This window comes from Lepisma saccharinum, chromosome 1, assembly GCF_977018435.1.
Source record: "Lepisma saccharinum chromosome 1, izLepSacc3.1, whole genome shotgun sequence".
NCBI classification, from domain to species: Eukaryota; Metazoa; Arthropoda; class Insecta; order Zygentoma; family Lepismatidae; genus Lepisma; species Lepisma saccharinum.
The window spans coordinates 70,468,332-70,495,805 of record NC_139229.1 but is presented as its reverse complement, the minus strand read 5'-3'; the positions used below and the strand labels follow the sequence as shown (position 1 = coordinate 70,495,805).

Genomic DNA, 27,474 nt, shown 5'->3' with positions numbered 1-27,474 from the left:
GAGATAGTACTTCTTCTCTCGTCTTCAGGTGAAGAAATTTCTTTTGTCGGTTGTGGGCATCGAACCTACGACAAACCTGTTATTTGCGGTGCGCTAACCAGTTCCTCCGGAATTCTATACTATTTTTTGGTCTTCTTATGCTACTATTTCTATTTTCTGAGGAGAGGGAACAGTGCATTTTTGTGTCCCTTGTGCGCCTGTCGGCGGCTCGCTTGGCGCCCGGCCAGACGGAAACTCCGGTCAAATCACGTGAATATCTACTCTATGGAAACCGTAGGCTTTGAAATGACTTCAAGTTCTCAGAATTACAGTTACAATTACATTCAAAATAAGCACGTTAATTGTCACGGGGGATGATGGAAATGTTGTCCTCGTCATAGGCGGCGACTCCATGGGGCTTGGGGGGGGGCTCGAGCCCCCCCCCCCCCAATGTCAACGATGTGGGGGCAGAGCCCCTCAAATAATTTTGCTTAAGAGGATCTAATGTATTATTTTGCTTCTCTTGTAAAGTTTACTCTGAATTGTGGAACATGAACTTAACTTTAAATACACATTTGAAATGTTCTAGACCATCAACTTTAGGAGGCTGATACCGCTAAACCATCAACTTTGGGGGGGGGGGGGCTATGACCGGAGACAGCAAAAGACATGACTTATTACTATATACTAAGTATATAGGCTAATTATTATTTACTATTATACATATATTAATCAGAGACATAATTAATTTAGCCACCGACCTGTTAAAGACTGTTTGGGAATTCCCTAAAAGAATGCAAATATTTAGGAATATTATTGATGTGAATGAGAAGGATGGCCATACTGGACTGCGACCACTTTTCCCTCGCCGGTGGACGTTGAGAGCTTCCAGTATGCAACAGATCTTAAGGAACTATGAAAACCTTCTCAATTTTTTTGAGAAATTTTCTGAAGAAGATTCTACTGACGCAGCATCAAAATATGCTGGATACCTGGAGACAGTGCTTCACTTCAAGACATTTTTCTTTCTCTCCCTCTACTGCCTCGTGATGGGCCCAATAGAAGAGGTAAACTGTAAGATTCAGTCTCCATGCATTGGTGCTACAGAAGTGGAATCAAAACTAAAATACTTGACTGACATCTTTCAAGAAAAGCGAATGGGTTTTGAGCAGTTCTGGCAGAAATGCACAGAGGGCAAACCCAGCCTCGTTGATGAGCCAGAATTGCCCCGGCAAAGTCACGTCCCTAAGAGACTTGAAAAACCTGATGCTGCCAAACCTCACAAGTTCTACACTCCAAAATAGTATTATAAATCGATATACACTGACGTGTGTGACACAGCAAAATCATGTGTTAAACAAGGACATGAATCTACAGGACTACAAAAAGTAACAGCCGTAGAGAAAGAATGCATCTCAGCTGTGAAAAGTTGCACAACAAACTTTCAGCAAACGCGAGAATTCTTTCGCCAAGATTTGGATGCCGATAGGCTCTCCTTACACATGTCCATGCTTTGTGATATCGCCAAACAGAAGAAAGTGGTTCCAACTACCATGCGTGACATAAGGAAGTTTCTTTTGGAAGACAGCACCCTCCAGGAGTTTCTGCCTGAAGTTGCCAAATTCATGATGGTCCTCCGCACTGTGCCAGTGACGACAGCCACAGCCGAAAGGTCATTCAGTGCTATTCGCCGACTGAAGACATAATTGAGATTTACAATGGGGCAGAAGAGACTAAGCAGTTTAGCGGTACTCCACATACATCAAACTGTGCTTGATAATTTGGACCTGAGACCGCTCGTTAATGAGTTCATAAAAAAATAACCCAGTGCGTAGAGCAACTTTTGCTTTATTTTTAAATCATGTTCATATGTTTTTGTTGTGTATGTCACTTTATATCTTAGTGTACATGCTATTTGTTTTTTTATTATTGCAAAATTAAATTTAAAAAGTAAAATATTGTAGCAAGAACAAAAAAGTAAAACTATTTCCCTGCGATTTGTGTTAGCATTTATGTAAATAATTAAATAAAACTGTTAAATATTGTAAATACTAACAACACTAAGGTTATTTGCAACCCGTCATATGTCTGATGCGGACATTAAAACACCCATGCCCTCGCCGGGACTCAACTCGCTTTGATCCAGAGGTCTCGGGTTCGAGTCGACCACACATCACGTTCGGCTACCGAGGCCGGCATAAAACTGTTAGGTTGGCCTCTTAATGTAAATACATACTTTCCAATAAAAATGTCAAAAACTGCTATACGAAGACGTTTTTTTTTTTTTAAAAAAAAAGGGAGGGAGTGAGTCATTCATTCATTTATTTCAGTGGTCAGAGCCCCCCCCCCCCCAATAATTTTGACAAGTCGGCGCCCCTGGTCCTCGTGCATCCACACATATCTGGCGTTTTTTGTTTTTTTTGTTTCTTTTTTAATTTCGCGGAGCTTTGGTAACAAGACACGCTAAAATGGCGCTTTAGTTTCCTAACAGTTCGCGGCGCCAGAGTGGCAACTGAAACACATGGCTTTGCGCATAACTTGTGAATTTGTTAACCCCATTCCATTTCAGTAACTTTGCGATTTCATTCCAGTTGTATTTTTAAAGTGTTTACGTGTTACAAGTGTTCTTGTGATTTTCTATTGTCTTATCAAGTGTTTATTAAGTGTTTAGTGTTCGAAGTGTTATTTGTGTTTTGCTATAGTTTTAATAATGTCACATACGTACACATTACAACAAAATATAGTCTATGCAACAAACCCCAACATGTTAGAAGAACTGAAGAAGAATATCAGGAGAGACACTGGAGCAATGTCAGAAGCTGAACTGTTGCGTGTAAATGGAAATTTCCTAAAAACATTCCATAAATGTGTGGATACACGAGGATAACATTTCCAACATCCCTGTGACAAGGTACGTGTATTTCCTTGAATTCTATCCTGGGAGGACTTATAGGATTATTGGTCATTGCTGCGAAGGCCGCTTCTTTGATTTTCCTAAGTTTCCAATTCGGTTCTTTGTGTATTACTATTATGACGTTCTACGGGTTAGGAGGAACCTCACTTCCGACAAAGATGTCACGATTGTAAAGACAATTCTCACATTATTCTTCCCTGTGATATCTAAAATTAATGCGATCAGCCCCAGACAAAAACCAAGGAACACAGTGGAAAGAAGATAAAGGCTGTCCGCCACTGAGTGTTAAGTTGAAGGCTTATTCCCTTCCAACTCAGATTAACTATACTCCGTCCCAGGAGTCTGTGCAGCAACGCTTCGCATAACAGTACAAAAGGGGAGAAAGCGAATGGGCAAAGCAAAGCAGTGTTCGCTGCTGCAACGGCTGGTAGCTGCGGTGGCTTTTCACCTCTTGTAATGAAGGAGTCATTGGTGTTCTTGTTTTCGTTCGCAAGCTCCACAAACTTCTGGAATAGAGTATAGTGTAGCCTTTAAGAAGTAGACAAACGTCAAGTTTATTGTTCTTTTTATTACTGGTCGAATATACCAAGTATTTGCCAGCACGTGACATTCATACTGTACAAACTCTTTTCTTTTTTAGTGTTAATTGAATCCTATTTCGTTGAGATCCAACTGGGTGCAAGATATATATTATTACTAAGAAATTCATTCTCTCCCCTGTTCTCACGAATATTAATGTTGGCCTTCTTAGGATTCAGTAAAAGGAACGAGACGACAAACAGGTGTTACGTGTTCGTGTTGAATTAAGCAACGAGCCTGATTTCGGACAGGTTTTGACACTTGCATTCGATCTCACGAAAATGAGAATTTTGATTGCGAAATTGTGAAAAATCCTGACGTGATGGGGGAAAGTGGATGTCATTTCCGTCATCAGCAACCAAAATACTTCCACAATCACTTATTGATTAGGAAACACTCGAAATTTATCTTCAGTTGCGTTATGTAATAAATGTATTGTAATGGCGAATATCATAATTTGATTGTAAAATTGTGAAAAATTCTCACGTGATTGGAAAAATTTGATTTCATTTTTGGAATCAGCATGCTGAAATTATTCAGAGAGAACTGTCATCTGCGAGACATCGAAACCCATGTCGACCAGTATTCTCGATGAACATGTAGTGTTATTCTTTATGCGCATGCGCAATGAACTTTAAATGACTTCCACACTAAAAAGTAAGAAGTGCAAGGTCAGGGATACGGGGGAGCCATTCGATAGGTCAACGTCGAACATTTATCGTTGGCAAGTAACTTCCACAGTTGGAAGTAACTAGTTTAACACAGTTACAGTAACAGTTACTTTTCTTGAGGAATGCTAACTGCAAGTATAGCTACTTTTAAAAGTAATTAGCTGTAACTGTAACAGAGTTACTTTATTATAATGGAAATAACTTTTACAGTTTACAGTTATTTTACAACACTTAAATTTTAAACTTGAAAGTCTGTAACATGCGGGAAGAGATAAATTTAGCAACTCTGTTTCCAACTATGTGCCTTCTTTGGATGCTAAGGTGAAAGGATTTTCGTAGAATCACCTGTGCTAAATGTAGAACACCCACGCTTTATTGTAATTCGTTATTTATAATTTCGCACGAAGACTTCAGTGCTTTCTGCACTCATTTAGAATGTCGTAATCTAACTCGAAAGAAGTCATTGTCGATGGAGTGGATCTCTTTGAGTTTTGGAATGAAAGGGAAAGAAACAGGTACTGTACATTTGTACTGTATTGTACATCATTTGTGGAAATGATACCACCCCATGCAAAGCACCGTGACAGGCATACGGGCGATTTTTCGAATTAAAATCATTTAAGCGTAGCTGAGTCCTTGTTCCTTTATTTATGTGTTGTAATAATATAAATACACGAAGACTTATATTTTGACCCGGAACCATGAATAAACACATGTGGCCTAAGTCTTCATATATTTATTTTATTACAATTAATTGATAAGAAAAGCTAAGAAAAATAAAACAGATCAATCAATCAACAATTATTTGATCATTGATTGTGTGTGATTATTTTGCAAGAAAACTTCCAACGGAAAGTAACTAGAAGTTACGGGGAGGGTGTTACCACTAGACTATCGAGATGCTGAAGGAGCAGAAGCGACAATGACCATCGACTATTAAAATTCCTTAATATTTTGATAATAGCAAAATAAAACAACGTGTCAAGTCCTTTACTTGCTTATTTCATGAAAGAAAGTTGAGGAAAAGAGTTTCTAGCGTTCAAATAACTTCTTACATTATAACCCTATTCTTCAGAGATCACGTAACTGCTCGAATAAAAATAATTATTCCTCGACGACAAGAATGTAAACATTTTGAATGCCAACAATTGAAAATCAAGTGGAAGGATATTGACGGTTGAAATCAACATCCTTGATTCTCAGTTTGAGGCCAGTGTGGCTACCGAAATGTAGTGTCGGTTTCTTTTCCTTTGGTGCGTGTGCGCTATTAGAGTTGTGTGGCGAAATACACAGTGCAAGTGGACCTTATAAACCAAAATAACGTTTAATAGTTTTCAATCAGATGTGTCTATATGTTAAACTTTACAAGTTTATTAATACAAAGCATGCAATTAATGGAAGTGAAGTACCAAGATAATAACAATAGTAGGCCTAATAATGTCGGCAGGATCCAAAGGATAGCCTAGGGGCCCAAATTTTATAATCCCCCCCCTTTCCTGTTCCGAACACTAAAAACGACTAACCTGCAATATACATCCCAAGTGCTCTCAGAATATTCATTGCCACGTCAATGTTTAAAAGACGAAACCAACACGCACGTTCTTCCGAGCAACATAACACCTTAAAGGTTCGGCTTGCGACTGAATGTTTGGTTTCGAAGCAAAAATCGTTCGTGTCCCACAATGGCTCCTTTCAACGTGATGCTGATTGGAATACGCAAACACACGTTCGTACATGCTGCCAGTTAGGTGGTAACCAGTAACCATCTTCGTACGTGAGCCGGCGATGAAGAATGGTTATGTCATCTTTGGTCGCTTTGCCTACTTCAAATTTCAACACCTCCTACCATTTTGTAACCGGATTCGGAACGCCATCTACGCTTGACCCATATAAAGTTTCATCTAATGTGTGTAAGATTAGCAGAGGAGTAAAAATGCAATTTATACCTGCAGCTTAAATGACAAAACTATTCGGAACGAATCATAAAAACCGTCCTCTTCTAACTGTGAATAAAATATGGAATTTTAATGTTGATAATAATAACTAGAGAAATGCCACAAACTGCCATGGCACTGCGTAAAATTGTTATTATTATTAGTCAAAGTTTGATTTTTATGCCCACATAGGCTAATCGGTACCAGACCCAACGTTTAAAGTGGTATTTGAACCACTGCAATGTGCAATAGGGAATCGAACCCGAGACTCCTTGCTAGCTCAAGTGGACGAATCTAATCGCAAAAGGGGAGTAGGCTTCAAACCAATATTACGTTTCTATGCTTTTGGCTGCTTGCTATCGCTCGCTTTTTAACTAAAGCAACTTAACTATATTTTGAAATTTAAATTTTTAGTCAGGACGCTTTTCACTGAATCTGATTTCCTTGCTAGTTCCACTTACAGCCGTCTCCCGTCTCCCCTATTTTGAAAGTGGACTCGTCTACTTTGTGCATGCGCACTTTCATCGATGGTCCCGATTGACGCAAGCGGACAGTACACAAGGCAAACTATCGGGAGAACTTATTACTACTACCATTAATATTATTATCATCATCATTAGTTATTGAATCTGATCTTTTTTTTCGTTCTCTTTCCTTTCATACTTCCTATCCGCTCGCCTCAAAGCAGTCGATGGTTGCAATAGTTCTAGGGCCGTGGTTTTAGGTAGTTCAGTCTATTTCCTATAGCATAGAGTACACACTATTGGGGGCTGATAGGGTATTGTTTTCCCTCGATGTACAGGATGGCCATAAAGTCTTTCCAACATTACAAAGAAACTACAGTATAACAGTTATAGCTGGATGACTTGTGGCAAAAGAAAGAGAAACTTAAAAAGTTTTTCCCGTTTTCCATGTAGAGGCTGAGTTGCTATCGCTGGAACCGAAAATGACGTTTTCCTGACAGGGGAATTGGGTGCAACGGTCCGACATAACCTTCTTCGACATTTTCCTGTGGGGTTATGTCAAGGGCAGAATGTATGCAAAACGTGTACCTAATCTGTGGACAATTTGAATAAGGATAACTGACGTTGCTAGTGTCACCCAAGGAGAGTTGCAAACATGGTCCAAATTTGAATAGCTTAGTTGTTCTGCAGGCGACAAAAGGGACACTTGTGGAGTGTATTGGCATTGTAAATAAACTTTGTGACTTGTGAGTTTCTCTTTGTTTTCCACAAACCATGAAGCTGTAATTGTAATAGACCTTTGTAATGTTGGAAATACATAATGGCCACCCCGTACTTCATTACGCCAAAAATACCTCAGCTAAAAGAAAACATCAAACTTTTACAGGATATCACAACAGATTGTGGAATACTGGACGAGTAGCCTTGTTATTACTTGCTACATAGACCTACATTGTTTGTTTTGAACATCATCTTTTTGATGATCGCTCTTGTCTCCACAGGCAGATGCGGCGATGACTTAGCAAAATAATAAAAATATTGCATTTTAAATATTTTAAAGAAGAAGTAAAAAAATAAGTCAGAATATTCTCATATTTGTGTGAAATAAGCCAAGTGACACCATGAAACGGCTAGAAATTCGCAAGGGATTCGCTAAGTTTAGCGCATCGAAATGAGAGCCCACCTACTATTCCCCATGGCCAACACTCGCGCTACGTTTCCTATTGAAGGCAATGGTGTTTCGCTGGCCCAGGTCATCACAGAAAATGTGCGAATCTCTCTACCTGCTCGGAAGACACCCGAACCGCTTGAAGGTCTGGTCATAAAAGGCCTTTTTATTCAGCTCCCATGTTTCCGGCAGGTCTCTCTGACGTCATCAGGGTTAAAATATTTTCCGAGTGCTATTTCCATCATCGTAAAGCATGTAATGCAATGATCTAATACCAGGGCCGGATTAAGACGAAATTGGGCCTGATGCTTGAAATCTTCGATGAACAATAAACACAACGACGTTATACTTACGTCACAGCGCAAAGAATAATAGTAACTGCATAATAAGTAACGCCGTGTCTAGGCGTCCGAAATTGGGGCTCCAAATTTAATACTAAGATTTATTTTCAGGTTGATATAGCAAAAGAAAACTGTTCAGCTTTCGGAAAATTTTCGTCTCTCTTCATCTGGGCCTATTTCAGGAATGGGCCTAATGCTGCAGCATCAATAGCACCCACCTTAATCCGGCCCTGTCTAATACACGCAATTAGTGATGTCGTGAGTGAAAAAAATTAAATTAATTAAAAAATCATACTTTCTTTCAATTGTGTTAGACGAACTATTTAATGCTAAGTTAACAGTAGGTCTCAATTGTCAACTGTCTTGAGATCTGTGCGTAAAGAGGAGGGTTTATTGGTTTTACTGATGTGAGTACCGATTGTATATCTGACGGGTTATTTGTTCATGTAAAAATTGTCAATAAGTAGAAACTGGAGGATAAATTTATTATTGCTCAAACTTATGACGGGTCGGAAGTTATGTCAGGGCATTTAGCGGATTTGCAAAAGAAAGTCCAGGAACGAGTACCCAAAGGCGTTAGTTACGCATTGCTACGCTCAAGTATAGATTTAGTGCTGTCCTTGGGAATGAATGAAATACCATGTATTCTTATTTCTTATCCACTTTGGCACACACGAACGTTAAGAGAAAGCCATTGTTAAAGTCTCGAGACTTCTTTATTTCGAGGATTTTGGCCAAAGCTCAAGAGCTACAGAAAGCGAAAAGCTGTAAAAATACATTTTTTTAGTGCTTTTTCCAAACAGCCTAGATTTCTTCCACTATCGAGGACATTATGAAGAGCACCTGCCCTGAAAAAATGTATTTCGGCTGGAGCTGGAAATAGGACTGAGCCGATACCAGTAGTATCAAAAAATATTGATTGGATTTTATTTATCAATACCAGCTGATACCTCTCCTGCATTTTGGTCTTTTGTGAGGTCCACCAAAATGCCACACAACACCTGGAGTCTAATTATCCTGGAAATTATGCAAAATCGAAGTTTCCATTTCACTTTGCACCAATATTGTGTGACGAAATCATATTTTTTTGATTATGTAACAGATGTTTTAATACTCTGATGTAATTTTTTTATATTTTGATGCAAAACTCTGGTAAATTGATTCATATAATTGGAATGAAATACTCCCACTAATATTAATTAATACTATGAACAATTATTAATTGTTACAATTTTCAAGCATCAGTACTGGCGGGAATCAGTCAAGAGTATTGGCATCCGTATGGGTATCACAGTGGTGTATACTGGGTACAGAATCTGGGCTGTCTCACTACATCATAATGTTCGAATGGACAAAAATTTGCTTGTGTGGAGGGGGTGCAGTTTTTTTTTTTTTAAGTGATAAGATATTGTGAAATATTTATGTAGGCCTAGACGCGAGAATAAAATATATAACAAACTTCTTACCTTGAATACTTTTGGAGTGTCTGAGACCTACATATCTTCATGAGTTGAAGCTTGGTTCCTCCTCGTCAGCATAGTGGCAACGTCGTGGCCTTGAAACGAAATGGTCCCGAGTTCAATACTTAGTAAAGGCACATAGTAGTTCGGATCCCACATTAAACTAGAGGTCCAGATCTCTCTCTCTGTACACAAAGTTGATTTAAAACAAAAATTCAACAATGATTTGAAGCTTATCCTCATACGTAAGCCGAGTAAATTGCTCGTTAATCATGTCACTCATTTTAGTTCACTACACAACACAGCACATGTCACTCATATTGTGCACCAAGGAAATGAACCCAATGCATTTCCACTGTAGAACTGAGTACCTTGGGTGGGCCTTTGTCAGTTTGGGTATTTTTAGGTGGTCATAACCATACTCAGGCAGCCAACAAACTCCCCAACTTTCCCTCACCCCCGGATCTACTCTGGTTCTTTGAAGAGGTCATCGGCCTCTCCCTCTTGTCCTAATAATCTGCAAATTATGTTCTTGGCCCAGAGGGGGAATTTCCCTGTCATAAGCAACCCATTTCCTCTTTCCTCGCTCCAAAATTTTCCGTTCCTGTGAAGATTCCACACTGAGAACAGAGGGTTTGCAACACTGACGGCATTCATACTAGATTACCACCATGCTAAATTCACGGGACTCCTTCCGCATTCAAAGAAAGTGAGCAAGATTGCCAACTCGTAAGAAATAAGTGTGCCAACTCCCAATCTTGTTACTAAAATGAACAATTTTATGCACATTTTCAGACTGATTTTTCTTGTCTTCTGAGTCGGGGCTTTGCAGGTAGCCTAGATAGCCTCTGGGGTATCGGTTCAAAGTGGTATTGGCTCAGCCATAGGAAAATTCTTACTTATAAATTCATAAAACTAAATACAATAAAACTAAAATCAAATAGATCCATAAAAATAATTCAGGATTCAAATTCAGATGCACTTTACTCTGTACGTTAAACAGTTCAAGATATCTTTGACATTCAACATACCAGGTAAAAAAATCTCAACTTATCAAAAACTTCAAGAATCCAAATTTGTATGGAATTATAGTTATTCAATGGAGAGCCTATTCACCAATAATATGCTCAAGCCTTTTTCTATCTTCAGAAAAAAACTGCAAGAAGAACTTCCAGTCTGACTGTTTCAAAATCAAAATGTCGACAAATGTTTTAGCTCGAATTGTGTTGTCATGTCGCCTGTCTGCAAAATATGCTTGAACCTGCAAAACAAAATATTAATAAGCAATATCAATTAGTATCTTAATGGTATCACAACACTGTCATATTAGAAATACTGGTAACTATAATAGCATTGTGATGTGAAGAAACTGAATAATATGTGGATCACATATTATGAAAGCACTCAGTTGTCAAATTCTCTTCCATAAAATACACACTGGGATGAATTTTTGCAAATTAACGAGGCTCTAGCACCTGGACACAGCCAGTATAATCCTGTTTCGGGGTTTGTTTTGTGTCTCCATGTGTGGGAGTTTTATAAGCAGTGGCGAAGCATCATAAGAGGCCCGGAGGCCGGGCCTACCCTAATATCATTGGCTATATTTTATTACTTATAATTTAATTAAACGACGCCTTAATACAAGAAAGCTAGGCTTTTTAATACAAGAAAGCTAGGCCTTACGATAATTTCCACAAATCTCCATCCCTGCCAGAGACTATATCATCGCATGTTGAGCCACTTCTCCGAGGGCCTCAGCTGGTTCCATAACATTCTATGTGATTCATGCGGGAAAGCATAATTTCAGGGGCGCGTCCGACCGAAACGGACACAGTGAGTCCGGCCTCACGCAGTGATCCCAACCCTAGCATAATTGTACTAAACGTAGTATAATTTGAACTTCATTGGCACCTAGCACCCTGTGTTTGGAATAATGGTAAAATATAGCATCATCTATAAACATGCGCCCCTGAGAGACAGATAAATTGAATTCAGAGGAATATGTTTTGAAAAAAATAAATTTAAATAAAATCGCAAATCTTATTTGTTTCAAACAAAAGGTAGCATGCCGATCCAGCTACATCTGGTCCACCGTCTTCTTTTCTTTATCTTTCCTTACTTAGCTCACGAGGAACATTTTATTGAAGGAAATTGCTAGAAAGTTGGGGTCACAGATAAAACAAGCCGCCGCCTTTTGTAGTCGTCCAATTTTCTCAAACTTTTTCAAGCGTCATATTGAACCAATTATATTGGTTAAACCATTGTAACTAATTTAATGGAGTAAATTACTAATATTGTTTAACTAATCAACAACGCATGTTCACATCACAACTGTCCCCAAAATACAGATAGATGCATAAAATGAACTTAAGACCTAAGTCATCCGAGCACAATTTAGTTGAATTTAGCAAAATTTAAGAGTTTAATCAGCACACTTTTCCTGATTGGGATGTTGGGCTTCACATCTGTTTCTGTCCAGCGCGGGGTGTCCAACGAGGGGAAAGGGAAGGTGAGGGTAGGATGGCAAAGACAACTTGTTCCGAGGGCGAGAAAAATGTTTCTATCTCAGTGTTCAACGTTTTCGTTAGTTCCTCGATTTACTCCTGTTGCGTTGTTGTTTTTTGTTATATTTTATCTTGTTTTTTCTTTCCGCTCATTTATTTTTTATTCTTTGATTGATTTTTTTTACTTCGCTTTTTGTACCACTTTTCGCTAATTTGCGAAGATGGGGAAGAGTGTTGATATGATGAAATTGACCAGAAATACCCATGCGCAGGCCGAGATTCGAACCCAGGACCCCTGGCATCGTTGCGCGATGTGCTAACCACTCCGATACGGGGGTCGGATTTCATTGTTGTGAGCGCGAAGTGAGCAAGGGGAATAATGCCTTGTATTACTCTGGAATGCTACAAAAACAAGCATAAAAGCCTATTACCGGGCATAGGAAGAAAGAAGAGGCATCGGAACATTGAGGACTGCCACTCGAATGACACCTAAAGCATCAATTTACAATAAAATCAAGAAATACGATTTACGAGTTACCACACATCAAGCGTTACTATTCAGGAACGTTGGCAAGGACATGTTGTTACATTTTCAAAAATAACGTTAAAGGTTATAATTTTTATATTTTAAAAAAGTTGCACCCATAACAACACGAACTCACACGCCTGTGCCTACCCTTCCAGCGACACCACGCTTCGCCACTGTTTATAAGTCCACTTTATGCACAAATAGACTAATCTGGACTGGTCTGCAGTTTAAAGTAGGATCCAAATCACTATTACCTCCACCAGGTATCAAACCTGGAACCCCTTGATTTCAAGGCAACGATGTTACCACTCATGTGTGTGATTCTCTCTTCATTCGTCTCATCTTTTTTACCAATTATTCCTATCGTTGTGATTAACAAAAGTGTAAGAAAAACAATGTAAAATAAACAAACTTAATCAATCGTGATTGAGGAAAGGAAAATAACACTTCTAAAAACAATTTAGAAAAAAGTAATACTTTTGTTGTACGAGGGCAAATCGAAAAGTCTTTTCCCCAATTTTTTTCAGCTGAAATAATAAACATGCAGGGAAATCAAAATATAGGAATTGTTCTATGTACCTTGCACTATCTTTCCACATAGTCACCACAGCGGTTCAGGCATTTGTCCCATCGCACCACTAATTTGGAGATGCCGCTGTTGTAGAATTCGGCCGGTTGATCGTGGAACCAACTCCAGACAGCGGTCTTTGTTTCGTCATCGCCAATGAACCTCTGTCCTGCCAGGATACCCCAAGGATTCGTGAACGATATCGTAAACACAACGGAAAACATTGCCCGCGTGGACGCAATGGTGAAAGTGGATCAGCATGTGCATCTGAAGGACATTATCTGAGGCAGATGAGGATGACCACTCATTGCATGAAGGTCTTCTCGGCCATTTTCAAACTGACACCACCACCACCACCGCACACTTCTCAAAGCAAGACACTTGTCCCCATATGTCGGCTGCATTTCCCTAATGATCTCAATGGGCATTCATCTCTTGCTCCATAGAAAACGAATAACACTTCGCTGCTCATACAATGTGGACGTATTGAGTATTGCATTGAATGTATATCTCGGTTTCTCAATCAGATTAATATTTCGGCCGAAAAAAAAATAGGGACAAAGACTTTTCGATTTGCCCTCGTAACTTCAATTTAAAATCTAAGTGATAATTACGAAAAAGATTTTACATTTTGTATATTAGACAGCACTTCTGTATTATCAGAGTTATTGCAAAGAAGAAGTGTAATTTGCAAAATATTTTTTTCTAACCAGTTTTCCGATGTTATATTTTGGACCTTAAATTTTGCATTTCTGGAGCTTTGGTAACTAAGAACAATTGTGAATAAAAATTTATACGTAATTGAGAAACTAACAAAAATATATTTTGACTTGCAATACTAAGTACACATGAGAAAAAAATATTTAGTTTTGATTGATTAATTTGTTTTATTTTACTTCGTTCTTCTGCCACTTTTTAGCTAATTGCAAAGATTGTAATAAATTGTGATGAGATAAAGTGGATGACGGTACAATCACAAAACAAATATGGACAGAACACAAACCCTATGGAGGATTATATTGGCTGCAGGAACAGGCGCCAGATTCTCGTTAGCCTGCAAAATGCAGTCCAGGATGTACTACATGGAAAAAGGTCGACATTTGGGTGTCTTCACAAATTTAGTTTTGAAAATCACAAATTGTCTTGTAGATACCAAAAATAAATAATAAAGTACCATCGTAAAAAATAGCAGACAGTAGTGAACAGGTTCCTCAGTAAGGTTTAGTGCAGTGGTTCCCAAAGTGTGCACTGTGGTTCCCTGGTGCACCGTAGATGGCTTACAGGGGCACCCCGAAAAATGTTTGAATATTTTCACTGAAATGATATGGTTGTTCTAAATATGTGCTTATTTAGTGCTTTTTACGTGTAAAATGTTTCTGAATTTGAAATGTGTTTATTTTTTTAACTTAAGGTAAGCAACCTAACCACACTAAATGAGCATTGCAAGTGTTGATTATTGATTTGGTCTTTTAAGTCAACTTTATGCACAATAAGGCTAATCGGGACTGGACCTATAGTTTAAAGTGGGATCTAAACCACTATGTGCCTCCACCGGGTATTGAACCCAGGACCCCTTGATTACAATGTGATGACACTACTACCACTGTGCCATCTGGGTGTCCCTGTTGCAAGTTTTAGATAGGCCTACATTCTGACCTGGGTGCCGTGGGAAAATTTTGAAACACTAAGGGTGCCGTGAAATAAAAAAAATTGGGAACCCCTGGGATAGTGTGTTCTAGAGTTAATTACTTTTTAAAGTAACTTTACAGACACTGCTTTTTATCTAGGTTAATTTACATCACTTTCCCACTTCTTGTGTTAATCACAATGATGCAGGTTTTGAATCTGGGATCTCTGGCTTTGTGGTGCATTACATCATGTGTACATGTGTACCTACCTGCTTTTTTTTAAAAAAAAAAAGTCTCATATCTGCCATTTTTAAATTTACACATGAAAATAACTGATAATGTAACAATCTGATACAAACTAAACTCCATAGTGCAACAGACTTAAGAGAGAGTCAAGCCAAGTGGCTTTTCATTGGGCAACACATGGTCAGTGCATGAAATCACCTCTCGGCAAACAAACAAAAAATATACAGGGTGTACACAAATGAATATCAAGTTTTAAGTGTTTCGTATGGTTATGTAAGTAACCCCAGCTGGCTGTCTCCTACATGTGATGAAAGAGAAGTTTCGATTCTACATGCCTAAATTTGTTTCCTGACTCTGCCTCATGACAGCACCAGTTGTAAAGATGGCAGCAACTACCGAGCATAAGGCTTTTTGTCTTCAAATTCGTGACCTGTAATTCAGTGATTACAGTTCAACGGGCCTATCTGTGAAGATTTCCATGTAACGCCCCCAATGACAACAACATCTGTAGGTGGTATAACCAATCCCAGACAAAGGGGTGCCTGTTTAAGGGTAGGAACACCGGACGACCGTGTGAGTCAGATGAGAACATGGAATGCATCAGAGCAGATTTTGTGAGGAGTCCTAGGAAATCTGTACGGCAGGCAAGTCGAGAACTATGCCAACCATGACAGTGAAAGTGTTAAGAAAACAACTCCAACTGATACTGTACCACTTGCAGCTGCTATAGGCCCTAAAGCCTGCAGATCATGTGGCCCGTACCAACTTCTGCAAACAAATGCTGATGAGGAAGGTGACGACTTTTAGTTGTGTGATTTTCAGTGACAAATCCACATTTCGTCTTAGCGGAAAAGTAAATACACATAACGTCCATATTTGGGACACAGAATCTACAGGAAACACTGCGGCACAAAAGGGATTCACCAAAAGTTAAAGTTTTCTGTGCAACACCCAAACAAGTATGAACCTTTCTTCTTCATGAAAAAAAAACTGTCACAGGGATTGCATATCTAGACATGCTCCAGAATTGGCTCTTTTCTGAGCTGGAGCATGAACAACAGAACATCATTTGGCAACAAGACAGCGCACTTCCTCACTTTCTTAACGAAGTGCGGGAATGGTTGAATGCTGGATCTGTTGTCGTGGTCAGGATGACATGTCTCTTTTCCAGTGGCCTCCAAGGCCTCCCTACCTCACCCCTTGTGATTTCTTTTTGTAAGGTTACGTAAGATTATGTCTATGTGCCACCACTACCTGCCAACCTACCTGAATTGAGATGAAGGATCATGGCAGCAGTAGAGTCGATTTCACCAGACATGCTAACCTCGGTGTGGGAACAAATGGACTACTGGCTGGATGTGTGGCACATCACAAAAAGCTCCCACATTGAACAGTTGCAACGTTGGTTACTCTTCCATTTCAGGCATGATTCATTATTTTATCGAATATCAGAGAAAATACACATGCTTAAAACTCCAATTTGTATACACCCTATATAAATATATGTTCTTTCAGTCCAAATATACATGGTGTTTTTATATCCTGGTGCTGTCACTGTCCACAATGCTGGATGAACAAAAATTTTCAGAACTCCCAGAAGGGATCGAACACAGGACTGCTCATATCAAAGGCAAGAGTACCAATGATTTGGCTATGCAAGAGCCCACCAATCTGATATAAAAATGGTAAAAATTTGTGACAAACCTAAAAACTTCATTGATCTCCTCAAGTTACATATGCAACAATGTGTTTTGTCTTAGAAAAAAGATGCTGCACATTTTAAAATTTCTTACCGAAAACGTACAGTAATTCATCATGTAAGAACAAGGACATAACTCCATTTTTTCAAATTTACAGAAGAGACAAAATAATGTATTCTATGGAATATGCCCGACTCTTAAAAAGGTCAGTAAATTGAGAATTTTCGTCCCGTAGATGGATGGAAATTATCCCAGAATTATATTGATAAAGCTGCTCCTTGATTGTGCAGTTAATCAGGGTCAAGTTTATGAAGCATTTAATTGGAATTTTACGCTCTAACGCTTCTTTTACCTCTGGATTATTTTGGAGAAACGTTGCGGCTAAGGATTAGAAGTGGAATCATGGACGTCCGCAGGATTTTTTCCAGGGGGGGGGGGGCAAAGGAGGCATATTTTCCTCCATAATAGTGTCGCCACCTAAAAAAACACTGCTTCAGTCTGAAATGATCATGTTCCTTCAACACCCTTATTAACATAAAATTGCTGTGACAAATGAAATTATGTGTGAAATATTATACTTTTTAGGTGAACCTTCATTTTCCAGGGAAAAGTCAACCCCCCTCCCCCCTTCTGGACGTCCATGTCAATTCAAATTCAAATTCTTTCTAACCCGTGTCATCGATTACATTTAAATTTACATTTCTTATACATATGTTATTACAGTATTAATACAGTGTACAATAAACTGTATGATTTGGTTACAAAATCTATTGATAAAATAATTGTAATAAATGTATGAATAAAATGATACAAAAATTGTGAAAAGACAACTACATAAAAATAAAATAAAATGAATGAAAAATAAGTAAAAATAAAAACATGTAGGCAAAATACATAACATAAACATACAAGTTACATCATAGTATTTGAACACAATCTCTGCTCTGCCAAAAGAAAATTCTTTACTTCATTTCGGAAAGATTCTATTTTAGATATGCTCGACATGGTCTTAGGTAGGGCACTCCATATTTTTGCAGCAGAATATGAAAACGACGAATGATATGCCTGTGTGTTGCAGAGTGGAAGGTTAAATTTGAAATTATTTCTTGTATGGTGGCTGTGAATACTGGTGTGAGGGATCAACATGTCTGCCAGATATGACAGCTTGCCAGATGTAATAATTTTATGTATAAGGCAATATGTATGCAGTAGCCGCCTACGGTACATATTGAGGATATTCTTATTATTTATGGAAGGTAAAATATGTTCACGTCTCGGGATGCAAAATATGAACCGCATGCACGAATTTTGGCATTTTTGAATCTTTGCTTGTAAAGTTTTATTTATTCTATACACTACGTCACAATAGTCGAGAAATGGATATATAAGTGTATAAGTGTATATAAGTGCTGCTTGATTTCTGAAGATAATAGTTTGTTAAATTTAAACAAGAATCTAAGTGTTCCAAATGATTTATTGATTTGGCGGCTAATATGCTCATTCCATGATAGACGAGTGTCAAATATCAGTCCAAGACTTAACTACTTGAGCTCTAGGTATGACATCATCATTTATTGTAATTGTTGTATTAGTGTGCTCGACCGAACCAATAGCATTTCGAGTTCCAATAAATGTATAACATGACTTATTAGCATTAATTTTAACGCCATTTGCATCACACCATGTTTTTATCGCACCCAAATCATTACTTATGTATTTAATACTTCTAGCAATTTCTGTTGGATTGAATGATTTGGTTAGTTGAGTGTCATCAGCATATGAATGTACGTTACAGTATTTGACAACTGAGGGTAGGTCTGCAATATAAATCGTAAACAATAAGGGACCTAGTATAGATCCTTGTGGAACACCAGATGAAATATATAATTTATTAGATAATAAAGTAGGCGACAGTTTTACACGTTGATTTCGGTTACTTAGATATGAAAAATACCAGTTAAGGGTAGATTGTGAAAAACTGTAATATTTCAGTTTACTGAGCAGTAATTTATGTTGTACCGTATCAAATGCCTTGGACAGGTCCAATAATATTAATGCAGTGAGGAATTTCTTATCCATAGCCTGGAGGATGTCATTTGTGACTTTCAGCAAAGCCATAGCAGTGCTGTGTGCCGGCCGAAATCCTGACTGTGAGGGTGGAAGAATATTGTTTTGGGCAATGAAGCTAAATGTCTGTTTATAGATTATTTTTTCTAGTAGTTTTGAACACACAGGCAGAACACTAATAGGTCGAAGGTCGTTTACATTAGTTGGTCGGGTCGTCTTAGGGAGTGGTGTTATCAAAGCTTCTTTTCCATTTCCTGGGAAATACGGATTTCTCGAGCGAAAAGTTAATAATATGTATGATAATAGGCAAAATAAAAGGTAGCGATAACTTCAGCATTTTAGTTGATATTCCATCTGCACCAATAGCAGTAGACTTGATTTCGTACAAACATTTTCTTACAGTATAGCCATCCACTTTTTTTAAAAGCAAATTCGGGAAGCATATTATTAAACTTTTGGTTACTAAATTTTAAACATTCTTGAGATATCAGACGTTGGTCGATATTTAGACTATCAATTGAATTAATAAAGTGTTCATTTATCTCGTTCGCATTGTCAAACGTGGAGGGGAGATCATTTTTATTTGAGCCAATGCCTACAGATTTCAGCTGCTTCCATAAATGCTTTGGTTGTCTTGGTGTTTTATTGATGTTATGCTCAAAATAACACTTTTTTTCTTGCCGAATAACGGATGTCGTGAAATTTCTCAATTCTTTGTATTCTTTCCATGCAGATTCAGTTCCGATTCGCTTGAATTTACGAAACGCATTGTCCCTTAGTTTCATCAACAGCTTCACATTCGATGTAATCCACGGCATACGTTTGTTACGAACTCGTGTTTTACGGACTGGCGCGTGCTTGTCAAAGAGATCAAGTAAGTTGACATTGAAATACTCTACTTTCATATTCAAGTTATCGGTGTTATATATTTTTCCCCAGTTAATTTTTTCTGCATCCTTCACGAATTTATCATAATCAATATCACCGTATTTTCTGTGGTATATAATTCTGTTCACGCTTTCTGGTTTGGTATACGCAAGTACAACGTGGGTCATTCTATGATCGCTATTGCTGACTGGCTCACCGACACCATGTTGGATTACATTTTGCATGTTGCTGACAAACGTCAGATCAATTAATGACTTAGTCGTGGAGGTTATTCTGGTCGGTTTATTGATTATTTGCGTTAATTGAAATTGATTAAACAAATTTTGAATGTAAACGACGTCAGCACAGTCTGGATGTAAGAAATTAATGTTGAAATCTCCAGCTATAACAAGGTCATTAACTAAGGGATACATTTCGGTCAATATATCTTCTAAAATTGACAACTGTGTATATGGAATACGCTTAGGCCTGTATACGGCACAAATACCGAGACGTTCCTTTTTTATTTCAACCGTAGCTGAAAGGTACTCAACGTCAAACTCTCCTTCGATTTCGAAAGAGAACGGATGCAGTTTTAGTCCCTCCCGTGCGTATATGCAGACACCCCCACCCATGCTGTAATGGCGATCAGAGCGTATTAAGTCATAACCTGGAATTTTCAATGCATTATCCATTATATTGCAAGTTAACCACGTTTCTGTTATGACAAGAATGTCAATCTGTTTCTCTGTAATTTCGATGCATATTTCCTGAAGTTTGGGGAATAATGACCTGACGTTTACATTTGCTATTTTGAGACCCAGGGAGCAGCCGGTTCTTTTGTCATCGGCGAGAGGCCGACGGAGGACATGCCCTAGAGCAGTGGAGTTCATTTCAAGGGGGGTGGTAGGTTCTGTTAGAGGCATAACGGTAGAAGTAACTTCTGGAGGGTTGCAGAGCAGAGAGAGGTTGCAAACTCACTACATTTATCCGCAGATGCATAAAGGTTACAAATACAAATACAAATAAAAGTTTTCTGCTTTTTACGGTACTTTTGATCATTAGAAACTTATGAATATGTTTTTTTGATTTACTAACAATTAAACTTTGCTTATGTACAAGAACGTATCTCACATTTACGAAACTAAACTGTAAAATTATGCAGTTGCGATTAAAATATTGAAAGTAGTAAACAATAATAAAAGAAGCAAAACACGTATATATCAAAGAAAAGAGGAACTCAAACATTTAGAAGCTACAACTTAAGACTAAATGTGTTCCCGATAAATAAAAATTATAAGAGTAATGTGAAATTTAAATGTTATGTTATGAAAGGTAAAAGAGATTTTAAAAAATGATAAAGTACAGATCACTCATATCTTCCCGGTAAGCGTTCAAAGTTCATCTAATTGCTTTCTGCAAGTGATGAAGTGCTTCACGTTTCCAATGTTTATCACGATATTCCCATCTTGGGTCCAACAGTTCTTGTAATGGTATTTGCTCGTAGCCAGTTTCAGAAGCTCGAGACGTGCGCGGCAGAGATCTTCTGTGATGCTGATATTAGAACCCTTCAGTTTCCTTTTATTTCGAAACACACTTGCTCTCGCACGGTAACTAGTAAATTTAACAAGAATGGCTCTTGGCTTACCTCCGTTCTTCTGTCCTCCTACCCTGTGGCTTCTGCAAATATCACCATGCTGGATTTTGATGCCCAGTTGCTCTTCAAACAAGGCGGTTGCTTTGTTATCGGTATTCTCGTTGGAAGTTTCGGGAATACCGAATATCCGGATGGAGTTCCTCCTCTGGTACTGCTCTAAGTCGTCCAATTTGTCCCTGAGCCCTCGGAGTTGCTCATCCTTCTTCTTCAGTTCATCCTTCATGCTGTGCATTTCTTCAACGTTAAAGTTTAGTGTTTCCTCCAGACTTTGAAGCACTGATTTTGTCACTGCCTCGACTATCGAGTCCACCATAATTTTCATCATTTCAGGTGCCTGCACAGCAATCTTCACTTCTTCACAAACACGTTTCACAAATTCTACGTTGTTGAAGTTGGAAACACTGCTTACGCTGTTCGGTGATCCCTGGTTCTTTCCAGATTTCTTCGGTGCCATACTGAACGGTGAATTAGAAAATAGTACAATACAAGGCACAAAGTAATAAACCGAAGGCGTGTTATTTGCAAATGCACTTCTCAGATATTAATCTCACCTTACAATAGTAGTTTGACCATTAGAATGTTAATTTACTGCAGTTGTTTACGTTATTTCGGGAGCACAAACGTTACGCACTAGCGACCAGCCGCCATTACTGACTTCAAAGACAGTTCTTCACAGGAATTTATTTAAACAAAACTGAAAACTGCATTTTTTGAGTCATGTTCCTGTGGTTCTCATGCAACAAATTGTTCAAGACATTCCCAGTTTAATTTACTCAGATTGAAATTTCAACATCGAACAATAGTACAGCAAGGCATGTCATAACACAGACAATTATAATTTTTGTTGTACTTACTATGCCAAAAGCTTCGTCTTCCCCAAGGACCTCTTTAACAATTTCAGTGTCGGCTAGACGTTCCATGACTTCCACTTCACCATGGTGAATGAAGTAGCAGCGACTATCGAGGTCTCCTTCCTTCACTATGCAGTTTCCAGGGAAGTAAACTGTCCGCTCAAGCTTCAGACAGAGTTGCCGAATGAGGTCAATATGCAGATCTTTAAATGTGGGATTCTGATACCAAAAAAAGGAAACAAAATGTGTATAACCTTTGCAACTGAAGGAACCAGCACTTAACTTACTCTATACCTGTTGACAGCCTCACATTGCGTGAGTGTAAGAACTAGTGCTGTCAAATCCTATATTTTTAGCAAACCTAAAATTGTTTTTTGAAAATAAATGAAAGGGAAAAAGGATTTCTACAGAAATGCATATTTAGTTTTTGACAGAAATATGAAATAACATTCTGTAATGTTCATTTTTTCTTGGTTTTGAAAGGTGTAAGGTGCATTTTCCTACCATGTTTTGTCATAAAATTATGCAAAATAAACTCTTCAGTACAAAATTCTGAGTTTATTTACTGACACACTTCCTGAGGTTGGAATTATCCTGCGAGTTATGCAAAATCATGGAAAATTAATTTCTGCTGTAAAAAATGGACTTCATTATACAGGAATAACAGTAACACACTAATAACACCAAAATGCCATTTTATATGCCACTTTTGGTCCAAAAATGTGATCAGGTTCAAAAATATTTTTCAGTTTGTTTTTAAAACAGTATTTTGGTGTTAATTTTAATTTAATTTTTAACATGAGAAGTGACCACATATGAACATGAAAATTCCTTTGAACAACATGAACAAGTATTGAATGATTTTGACAGCACTAGTATAAAGATAGAATCGCAAATATCATGGGTTTAAAAATATCAAACATTCATGTTGTCCAAAGAAATTTTTGTGATCATATTCAACCTTAAAAGTTAAAATATTGAAGGTTCTCACTAGTTTTGGCAAAAGAAATCCTCTGACTTCCAGATTTTCCAACCAATTTTAAATTAATTTTCCGAATCACTTTGTGGTACCTTAACATGTTTATACCTATTTTTTTCAAGTGTTAAACTAAAATTGCTATTCAGGAGAATAAAGTTTATTTAATAAACTATTAAAAACATTTCTTATATAATACCCCATCAAGAAGCTGCTTCAAGAAAGAAGTTGTATTTTTATTCAAAGTCCCGGCAAATTTCCAGGCTTTGGGGCATATTTGCACAATTCCAGGTATTTTTTTCCTCACAGGTTTGTTTTCCTGATTTTTCCAGGACATTGATATCCTGATATTTGTATATACAGTGGAACCTCGATAATACGTTTTTCAGTTGACCAAGCTGAAAAAATTCAAAATGGGGGAAAATATAAAATTGAGGAAAATTTTATTACATTGTCCTTCATTGAGACCATCAAAATTTAATGTGTAATGTGGGAAAATGTAAAATCGGGGTTTCACTGTACTTCCAGTGACAGACAAATTTTAAGTATACACATTTATCATAAGACTACAATCAGGGGCGCCGACTTGTCAAAATTATTGGAGAGGCTCTGATCACTGAAATAAATGAATCAATGACTCACTCCCTCCCTTTTTTAAAAATAAAAATTACGTCTTCGTATAGCAGTTTTTAAGCAGCTATTATATTCCTCATGCAAATGAAATGTAACACGAAAAACGTTTAGAAAATGTTTCAAAGTCTTTTTATGTCTTGTGTGTCTGCTCATTTATTTTTTTAGATAACAATTAACATTTTTATTGAAATGTAGGGTATGTATTTACATTAAGAGGCCAACCTAACAGTTTTATGCCTGCCTCGGTAGCTGAGCATGTTGGGTGGTTGACTCAACTCGCTTTGATCAGGAGGTCTTGGGTTCGAGTCCCAGCGAGGGAATGGGTGTGTTTTAACCCTCCGTCATCCCCACCCTCATAGTAGCACACATGTCCCGCATGCGGACATTTTTATTAGCTAAACTAAAACTAAAAACATTAGAGGAAAAGACACAGTACACGCTTAGACTCTTGAAGCAAATGCACCAAATATTATTCCCAAAATACGCGTAATTAAAATTTTGTCATAATAAAGGAACTAAAAAATGAACTCATCATTCACAAAATTTTCAATGTAGTTTTCAAAAACGTTCAACATATTTTTCAAAATGAATTGAAATCATACAACTTATATGGGCTTAGAAAGGAACAATTTGTTCCAAAATTGTCAGTCAAAATCTTGCTGACTCGCTGAAAAGCAATCAAATAATCAAATGAGTAAAGTACAACTCGAAGATACTTACAAAATATTAGAATTTTTAAATCTCAAATCTCAATATGTTTCTTCTTGTTTTACAAGATATACGTGAAAAGAGATATACAAACTCAAATAAAATGGAACCAATATTGTCACTTTTCAATACATTTTGACAACTCCAACATTTTGTATGGGTACTGCAATGGTTTCTGCATACAATTAATTTTTGCATTTCGAACAACGTACCGTTGTTTCATTTTTCTTATATCCGCCAAATTCATGGCTGGAGTGCTATGATTTAGATAGGAAAGGAAACGTTCCCTCCCACAGTATTGAGTGCCACTTAAGGGGGACCCGTCACTTTTGAGGCATGTAAACAGCTGAAAAATGCCAGAAAAAAAGTTCGAACGCCTCTATGTTTTCGTGGGAATTGTGTAGATAAATTTCTAGTGTTTTCCAGACCTTTCTTGCACTGATAAGGAGAATAATTCAAAATTTTAAAAAAGGCGGCACGCACGGGTTATGGAGAGTTAATGTCCGCAACAGACTTGTAAAGAAAGGACATGTGACAAATGCAAATAAGCTTAGTGTTGACATATCCATAAAAATAACGAATATTTACAATATTTAACCATTTTACTTAATTATTTACATACATGCTAATGCAAATCGCAGGAAAATGGTTTTACTTTTTTGTTCTTGCTACAATATTTTACTTCTTAAATTTCATTTTGCAATAATAAAAGAATGCAAAGCATGCCGTGCTTTAGCAATAATGCATTTGATTATAGCCATTCCCGCTTTCGCAATACAGACCTTTCATAAGCTTTCCTTGCGTACTTTACTGAAAATCAGTGTTAAATAAACTCAAAGACTTTATAATTATTTTCCCCTTATTCTTTGGACTAGAGGAAGAGATTTCGAGGATAACTAAATATCGTACATATCAATATTGCCTGAAAGTCGTGTTTACGACCTCAAATTGTTCAGAATTCACTAAACAACATACTGGTATAATTGTCATATTACCTCGTTATTTTGAAACTCTTTTTAGTAAAAATGTTAACAATAGTCATAATTATATACTTATGTAGTATATAGTAATGAGTCATGTGTTTTGCTGTCTCCAGTCATAGCCCCCCCAAAGTTGATGGCCTAGAACATTTCAAATGTGCATTTAAAGTTAAGTTCATGTGGCACAATACAGAGTAAACTTTACAAGAGAAGCAAAATAATACATTAGATCCTCTTAAGCAAAATTATTTGAAGGGCTCTGCCCCATCATCATTAACATTGGAGGGGGCTCGAGCCCCCCCCCCCCCCAAGCCCCATGGAGTCAGTGCCTATGACTACAACTTGTCCTCAAAATTGTGTTTTCTCTAACTGAGAATTACAAACTTTAGACTTCAAATACACATGACAAGTGAAGTAGCACATGTACATATTGAGCACTAAAATTTCATTGTACAGAGTGTCCGAAAAGTCACGCAACCCGGTGTTTACGACCGTATAACGGAATAGCGAAACGGAATGAGAAGAAACGCTTTCTGTCAAGAGAATGCCCTGTACATTCGGAAAATTTAGAGAGACAAACATATGTAAGAACATGCATGTTTTAATAACAAATAAGCAAAGTGTTGCCAAAGGCGGAAAAAAAATATTTGCAAATCGTGTGTATTGATGCACAGAACCCATTGAGGTAAATTATCGCAACATTTCACAATACCAACGAACAATTTGGATGGCCATCTAATGAATTTGACAGAAAAAGAACTTTGACGAAGTTTCAAAAACATTGCAGACGGGAATAAATGGGCTGTTCCAAAAATCGATGTTTTCACAATATTACGCAGGACACTGGCAACACTGTTGGTGTCACATGTCACTAACAGATGTGTTTTACCTCAGGCTATCACACTAAGGCACTTTTAACGACAAAGGAGAAAGTTGGTTATTCTCGAACATATGCAATAAATTACATACACCTTGCAACCCTGAAATGTGGGTATCCCTAAATGCATCTCTTACGCGAGAATATGACGATGTTCGGATATATTCATCAACAATAAACACTCTTTTCTGTGTAGAATATGGCATTTTGAAAACACACACACGATGTCAGCATAAGTAGACACAATCTGGAATGCCGTTCGCGACAAACAGCAACCACCTAAGGTACAGAACACATAACAATTGATACATGTTCTTCTGTACCCACATTTCAGGGTTGCAAGGTGTATGTAATTTATTGCATATGTTCGAGAATAACCAACTTTCTCCTTTGTCGTTAAAAGTGCCTTAGTGTGATAGCCTGAGGTAAAACACATCTGTTAGTGACACGTGACACCAACAGTGTTGCCAGTGTCCTGCGTAATATTGTGAAAACATCGATTTTTGGAACAGCCCATTTATTCCCGTCTGCAATGTTTTTGAAACTTCGTCAAAGTTCTTTTTCTGTCAAATTCATTAGATGGCCATCCAAATTGTTCGTTGGTATTGTGAAATGTTGCGATAATTTACCTCAATGGGTTCTGTGCATCAATACACACGATTTGCAAATATTTTTTTTCCGCCTTTGGCAACACTTTGCTTATTTGTTATTAAAACATGCATGTTCTTACATATGTTTGTCTCTCTAAATTTTCCGAATGTACAGGGCATTCTCTTGACAGAAAGCATTTCTTCTCATTCCGTTTCGCTATTCCGTTATACGGTCGTAAACACCGGGTTGCGTGACTTTTCGGACACTCTGTACATCAGAAAGTTCACCCTAAGCACTTCTCATGTGGCTTAAGAACTAAAGAGTGAGCATCAGAGGAAATGTAATGTGTGAGCATGATTCCTCAACTTGACACTCGGAGGGTAATTTTGGCATGTACAGTGTGTCCGAGAAAAAATATACGAATAAAGAATTTAAATAACTCAGCAATCGTTAACGACAGAAATGTCAAATAACGTTTATTTGGAATAGAAAATCATAGAATTTTTTTTAACCAAAGAACAAGAAAAAAATTTCACCTTAGTAGATCTCAGTGTGTGCTCCTTTGGTGGCCCTACAAACATC

General features: G+C 37.7%; 2 protein-coding genes across 2 annotated transcripts in view; both read right to left on the bottom strand.

The window, feature by feature from the left end:
- The window catches only part of LOC145996361 (inactive pancreatic lipase-related protein 1-like), a 58,876-nt gene extending 53,140 nt beyond the window's left edge, over positions 1 to 5,736 (bottom strand). The window contains exon 1 of the mRNA XM_083132797.1: positions 5,667 to 5,736. Coding sequence (XP_082988923.1) covers positions 5,667 to 5,703 — 37 coding nt within the window. The 5' untranslated portion in view covers positions 5,704 to 5,736. The remainder of the gene's footprint in view (positions 1 to 5,666) is intronic.
- A 4,739-nt stretch (positions 5,737 to 10,475) lies between these two features.
- The window catches only part of LOC145996355 (uncharacterized), a 151,446-nt gene continuing 134,447 nt past the window's right edge, over positions 10,476 to 27,474 (bottom strand). The window contains exons 33-34 of the mRNA XM_083132787.1: positions 22,131 to 22,346; positions 10,476 to 10,771 (exon numbers count right to left, since the gene is read on the bottom strand). Coding sequence (XP_082988913.1) covers positions 10,619 to 10,771; positions 22,131 to 22,346 — 369 coding nt within the window. The 3' untranslated portion in view covers positions 10,476 to 10,618. The remainder of the gene's footprint in view (positions 10,772 to 22,130; positions 22,347 to 27,474) is intronic.